This window comes from Adiantum capillus-veneris, chromosome 21 (genome assembly GCF_014529385.1).
Source record: "Adiantum capillus-veneris isolate H3 chromosome 21, ASM1452938v2, whole genome shotgun sequence".
NCBI classification, from domain to species: domain Eukaryota; kingdom Viridiplantae; phylum Streptophyta; class Polypodiopsida; order Polypodiales; family Pteridaceae; genus Adiantum; species Adiantum capillus-veneris.
The window spans coordinates 31,664,371-31,671,268 of NC_140951.1; the positions used below are offsets into that span (position 1 = coordinate 31,664,371).

Genomic DNA, 6,898 nt, shown 5'->3' on the forward strand with positions numbered 1-6,898 from the left:
TAATGATTTCTTCATTTCTAAATTCTAGAATTTCTCCCCCCTCCTCCCCTATATAAAGAGGGATCACCATCACACAAAAACACACAACATCACCAAAGAACACACCATGCACTGTGTGTGGCTAGTGCACACACACACACCCACACCATCACCATCACCATCACCGCAATCACCATGCTTGTCTTGAGCATGACCTCTACACCCTTGGCTTTGGAAGATGAAGGGCAACTAAATGAAGGATGATGGCCATAATCCTCGTGCGAGTCTTCGCCATCAACTCCCACCTATCCGTCATGTGCTCTACCACTATCTCCCTTCTCATTCCCCTACCCTATGCTCCCCATTTCATCGTCTAATTCTCTAAATAAAGCTTGAGGTTTTGTGAGTATGTTTTCTTGCAATGTTTTTCCCATGTGAGGTGTGCGGAATCGCCACCTAGTTTTGTGTTTTGGAGTGAGCTTGTGTATGTGTGAAGGGTGTGCGGATTCGCCATCCTTTTGTGGTGCCTAAGTACTAAGCCGCTATACCCCCTCCCTCACTCTCTCTCTCTCTCTCTCTCTCTCTCTCTCTCTCTCTCTCTCTCTCACTTGATCTCATTCCCTTTCCTCTTCATCAGTACTCCCAAGCATCCATCTCTCTTGGATGAAAACTTTGTTATGGTGGTGTGTTGTTTGCATCCTAGCCGCTGAAGCTAGGTGGTGCCCCCTGTTTGCTTTACCATGACAAGCACGAGCCGCTCCATTCGGTCCCCGGTGTTTTAGAGGCCGTCGAGGGTTCGGGGTTCGCTTTGCTCCCGTCAGCCCCAAGACCCTATCTTGCATCGAAGGAAATGGGGGCTACGCCGAATGGCTGCAATAGTGCATATCGTCGACAAGGGGATAGGCTCTGCAAGCATGTAAGGGTGAGTACGGTTTCCTCTTTCAGCGCAGAACATGGTTTTGTAGTGGGGGGCAATATGGGTGGTGTAATGTATGAAGTGTGACCCATTGGATTTCTCCCTAACCAAATACATTGCCGTTGTAGAAAAGCTTCATTCACTTGGGAGTCAATTGAAGCATCATGTAGCAAGTGTAATGCAACCCATCTCCCAAACCACTTCTTTATGTCTTGCATCCATCCCGTGCTCAAGATCTTGCTTTTATGCGTCTTTTGAACCTTTTTGCTTGCTTCCCATGCAATTGTAGAAATTCAATGTGAGGGGTTTTGACGCATCTTTATCATGTACTGCACAACCCTTTCCATGCCCATAACCTCAATTGAGAGAGAGAGAGAGAGAGAGAGAGAGAGAGAGAGAGAGAGAGAGAGAGATTTTAATATCGTTCTAAGAGGTAAAATATGACCTATGGGACCAAAGTTACATGTAATGTAGTATGTGTATGGCTAATGAGTGACTCTCGATGCTCCAAAATTGTGGTGATGAGAGTCTCAATGGAGAGCCCACACTTTGGTTGGGAGAGGAAAGTGTGTAGGTCTAAGTTATGGCTGAAAATGTGAGAGAAGCAAGTTTGGATGTGACCAAAAGCTGAGCACTCTAGTAGTGTGGGGTACTCATACTCTCAAACTTGCAGTGAGCATAATGTGCACAATCGATTTGACTATTCTCCATTGCCCCAAGACCCTTTCTCGCATCGAAGGAAATGGGAGCTAAGCCGAATGGCTGCAATAGTGCATATCGTCGTGACAAGGGGATAGGCTCAAACATGTAAGTGTGAGTACGGTTTCCTCTTTCAGAAAAGAACATGGTTTTGTAGTTGGGGGCAATATGGGTAGTGTAATGTATGAAGCGTGACCCATCGGATTTCTCCCAAGCCGTAATACATTGGCGTTGTAGAAAAGCTTCATTCACTTGGGAGTCAATTGAAGCATCATGTAGCAAGTGTAATGCATCCCATCTCCCAAACCACTTCTTTATGTCTTGCATCCATCCCGTGCTCAAGATCTTGCTTTCATGCATCTTTTAAACCTTTTTGCTTGCTTCCCATGCAATTGTATAAATTCAATGTGAGGGGTTTTGACGCATCTTTATCATGTACTCCACAACCCTTTCCATGCCCATAACCTCAGTTGAGAGAGAAATAGAGAGAGAGAGAGAGAGAGAGAGAGAGAGAGAGAGAGATTTTATTATCATCCTCAGAGGTCAAATATGACCTATGGGACCAAAGTCACATGTAATGTAGTATGTGTATGGCTAATGAGTGACTCTCGATGCTCCAAAATTGTCGTGATGAGAGTCCCAATGGAGAGCCCACACTTTGGCTGGGAGAGGAAAGTGTAGGTCTAAGTTATGGCTGAAAATGTGAGAGAATCAAGTTTGGATGTGAGCTTAGCACTGTAGTAGTGTGTGGTACTCAGACTCTCAAACTTGCAGTGAGCATAATGTGCACAATCGATTTGACTATTCTCCATTGCGCCAAGACCCTATCTCGCATCGAAGGAAATGGAAGCTAAGCTGAATGGCTGCAATAATGCATATCATCGACAAGGGGATAGGCTAAAGCATGTAAGTGTGAGTACGGTTTCCTCTTTCAGCGAAGAACATGGTTTTGTAGTTGGGGGCAATATGGGTGGTGTAATGTATGAAGCGTGACCCAATGGATTTCTCCCAAGCCGTAATACATTGGCATTGTAGAAAAGCTTCATTCACTTGGGAGTCAATTGAAGCATCATGTAGCAAGTGTAATGTATCCCATCTCCCAAACCACTTCCTTATCTCTTGAATCCATCCCGTGCTCAAGATCTTGCTTTTATGCATCTTTTGAACTTTTTTGCTTGCTTCCCATGCAATTGTAGAAATTCAGTGTGAGGGGTTTTGATGCATCTTTATCATGTACTCCACAACCCTTTCCATGCCCATAACCTCAATTGAGAAGAGAGAGAGAGAGAGAGAGAGAGAGAGATAGATTTTATTAATTATCGTCCTCAGAGGTCAAATACGACCTATGGGACCAAAGTCACATGTAATGTAGTATGTGTATGGCTAATGAGTGACTCTCTATGCCTTAAAATTGTGGTGATGAGATTCGCAATGGAGAGCCCACACTTTGGCTGGGAGAGGAAAGTGTGTAGGTCTAAGTTATGGTTGAAAATGTGAGAGAAGCAAGTTCGGATGTGACCAAAAGCTGAGCACGCTAGTAGTGTGTGGTACTCAAACTCTCAAACTTGCAGTGAGCATAATGTGCACAAGCGATTTGACTATTCTCCATTGCGCCAAGACCCTATCTCGCATCGAAGGAAATGGGAGCTAAGCGGAATGGCTGCAATAGTGCATATCGCCCACAAGGGGATAGGCTCAAGCATGTAAGTGTGAGTACGGTTTCCTCTTTTAGCGAAGAACATGGTTTTGTAGTTGGGGGCAATATGGGTAGTGTAATGTATGAAGCGTGACCCATCGGATTTCTCCCTAGCCGTAACACATTGGCGTTGTAGAAAAGCTTCATTCACTTGGGAGTCAATTGAAGCATCATGTAGTAAGTGTAATGCATCCCATCTCCCAAACCACTTCTTTATGTCTTGCATTCATCCCATGCTCAAGATCTTGCTTTTATGCGTCTTTTGAACTTTTTTTCTTGCTTCCCATGCAATTGTAGAAATTCAATGTGAGGGTTTTTGACGCATCTTTATCATGTACTCCACAACCCTTTCCATGCCCATAACCTCATCTGAGAGAGAGAGAGAGAGAGAGAGAGAGAGAGAGAGAGAGAGAGAGAGAGAGTATCAGAGAAGAAGTTTGATATGACCAGCAAGCTGTCACTAGAAATTGATGAAGAGGATGAGGACGAAGAATATTCAACTACAAGTGGAGAAAAATCAAATGGATCTTACACAGTTGTTTTTGAAACTTGAGTTTAAGATTTGTCTGGTCTAAGATTGAAAGTTGCCTGTTATCTAGATCTCTCATTTCCTAGAGATATGTAGAGTTCTAAATCTAATAGTGACAAATCTATGAGATATGGACAATCATCCAAATCTCATATTCAAGCATTAATTTGGTATGAGAAAAGAGGTTTGGTAATTATATTGTAAGCCTCTTCCCAAAATATTATATATGGGTTTAAAATGCTTAAGATGTTAGAAATAATAATGAAGGATTTAGATTTGAGATAAGAGCTAAAAATAAGAAAACTCATAAAATCTCATGAAGTATGTTCCTTAAGTGTCTGAAATGTTCAAGATTTAAAAAATAATGTCCAAGGGTTCAGATTTGAGATAAGTCTTCAAAATAAGAAAAATCATAAAATCTTAGAAAGTCTAAGATAATCCTAAAGATGAGCTAGAACCCTTCATTAAAATTGAGAATTTAGGTTTAGATGGTTATTGTTGAGAACTCATAATTGTATATGATTCTTTGTCTATTAGAAATGTTAAGAGTCGATAACCTATGAATGACAAGTCAAAGAGATTTGGACATTCGTCCAAATATCATGTTTAAGAGACGTTCAAGATTTACACATTTGTCCAAATCTCATCTTTGAAATCAGTGGCCATGTGAGGAATATTAGTCTGTTAACAACAATTATCAAGGGTCTTTGATTTGACATAATTATGATGAGAATTGGGCAACCAACATTACTAGCAAAAATCCACATGTAAAGTTGAAGATGGTAGAATTTAATATCTAGTTGTAGCAAACCTATGGGAAATATAATCCTACATACGAACTTTGATGATTTGATGGTTGTACAAATCAAGATAGTAGCTCAGGTTTGGACGCTTGTCCAAATCTCATCATCACTTAAGCTCTTACAGTAGTAAAAGACATTAAAAATCCTAAATATGTGCATGACAAGTTTTCAAATATAGACAAACGTCTTGTTCTCATATTCAAGCTTCAATCTTATTGGGTTAATATTTAGCAATGGTTATGAGTATGCATGAGAACGTATCTTATCATTTTATATCTAGCATTAAGTGCATAGGAGCAACAAATATCAAAAAAATTATAACCATTAAAGAATAATATACGAAATAAAAAATCTAGGTACTTACATCTCAGTTGTTGCGGACAACTTGATTTGTAGTCCCTTGTGATGGTTTCTCGGGTGATCCAAAACTCTCCCACTCCCTCCTTACATGCTTCAATTTTTCGAGTGTTGATTATTTCTTTAGAACAAGTTGATATTCCAAATTTTCCATTAAAGAGATCTTGACGCAAGACTGTCGTGGGCAATCAACCACAAGTCCTGCCAAATGTTTGTGATAAATTAATTTTCGTGTTGCATACTCAGGATCATTTATTCTTATGAAGCTCTTTGCAGCCATGATTGAGTGTTGACCCCCAAAAATCCAATATTTGTATTTGTTAAGATTCTCCTTCTTAACTTATTTCGGTTGCTTTGTCTCTAAATTGTATGGCAAAAGATCAACTGCAAAAGAACATGTCTTTGGCATTGACCAAAACTCCTCTACAAGCTCAATCACTACATTCTCTGACAAAGGTTAGTATGTGTAAGCATCGGGTGCCAAATCACATAATGTAGCTAGGATTTCCTTGGTGTATGAGAGACCCATGTCATCATTAAGTGAGTATTTCACAACTCTCTTGTTAAACCCTAATATACAGTTCATTATTCCCTAGGCTTTAAACTAAGGTCTATGGGAGGAATGAAGAGGCACATTGAGGGAAGTGCCAAGGGGCATGGGAAAGTTATAAAAGAAAATCCTTATGTTGTGATTGATAATCTCAATAAATGAATAAGTTTTAGCATGTCTCACTCGTGTCTCCCTCTTTCTCCCTCATGCTCTCTCTCTAATCGCCATCTCTTTCCATCTCCCCCTTCTACACATGGCGATCCCGCTGGTGTCTCTTCTTCTAGAAATGGGAACGGTTAACACCATTGAGTAGGAGATGATGAGGTGGTTACAACAGATTCTCCGAAGTACTTCGTTCGCACTGCGTCAGTTCAATTCCTAAAGGTAATCTAAGGTGTTCTAATATTTTGCACACAAAATATGTTCTTTTATTCTCTTGCATGGCAGTGAGCTTCAAGCTTGTTACACGACGGCTGGAACAGACTGTCGCAACCATCATGGTACCACCATTTGTTGTACGCCAGAAGTAACTTGTTAAATATTATCAGTTGTGTTTACTGTGAGGGAAGCCATGACGAGGCGAGAAAGCAATTTTTGTCTGCAAGGATAAGGTAGTGCATCAACAAATATTGAGCACTCTAAGGCGCAACCTCCCGGATAATGAACCCTCTGTTGAATTATTTGCATAGCAAACATGCTATTCAAGTTTTTGTATAACGGCCGACTACGTGACGATCGACGTTTACTGCGCTGCCAAGAAATGGACACGAGAACGAAGCCGTTGCAACCTAAGGGAGATGGCGAGTTGGCTGTATGCGGGTAGGAGTATTTTGTTTGTGCATGCAGCGAGTTCAAGAATGCTCTGAAGTTTTACGGAGGCAATACAGGACCCTGTTCACTGCACTCGAAGCAAACCAAACCCACGACATGTCAAGAGCAACACAGAGGCACAACCCTCAGGCAAGAATTGGCCAAGAAAAAAACAACAAAAAACTGGATTGTGCAGACAGCTTGCGTGAGAAGACACAAACCACTACATCAAATTCAAGAAATCGCATCAGCAGAAGCCCACCGCCTTCAAAGTTCAAACTCGCAGTTAACACGTACGTAGCAATAATTGATGCTCCAAAGAAAGAAAAATAGAATTTTTAAAAAAATAATAAAAATTCAACACTTATAAAGGGACAATTCCCATACTCTTGTCGTGAAGCTTGTACATTATTAAAATATATGTGTGTAAAAGTGGTCAATAGAATGTGCTCGTCATCAACATGATGATGGGAGATTTGAAGGTGCATGTTACATAATTTGAAGCGCATCATTGACGTAAAATGAAGGCATGGCAAAGAAATGCAAGCCACCTTGTATT

General features: G+C 40.9%; 1 protein-coding gene across 1 annotated transcript; it reads left to right on the top strand.

Moving 5' to 3' along the window:
- Positions 1 to 3,732: 3,732 nt before the first annotated feature.
- On the top strand, positions 3,733 to 6,628 carry LOC147430738 (uncharacterized). Its single transcript, XM_086494444.1, has 5 exons — positions 3,733 to 3,796; positions 5,843 to 5,913; positions 6,012 to 6,055; positions 6,099 to 6,140; positions 6,219 to 6,628. Exons 1-5 carry the CDS (start codon positions 3,733 to 3,735, stop codon positions 6,244 to 6,246), a joined length of 249 nt encoding a protein of 82 aa, XP_086350570.1. The 3' UTR covers positions 6,247 to 6,628.
- Positions 6,629 to 6,898: the final 270 nt, after the last annotated feature.

What these genes read in the sequence shown, in the direction of transcription:
- LOC147430738 (XM_086494444.1), top strand. Translation starts at nt 3,733, where the DNA reads ATGACCAGCAAGCTGTCACTAGAAATTGATGAAGAGGATGAGGACGAA. An exon ending in CGAAGAATATTCAACTACAA is followed by an intron (nt 3,797 to 5,842) that starts GTGGAGAAAAAT and finishes ACCATTGAGTAG; the next exon opens with GAGATGATGAGGTGGTTACA. An exon ending in CGTCAGTTCAATTCCTAAAG is followed by an intron (nt 5,914 to 6,011) that starts GTAATCTAAGGT and finishes CGGCTGGAACAG; the next exon opens with ACTGTCGCAACCATCATGGT.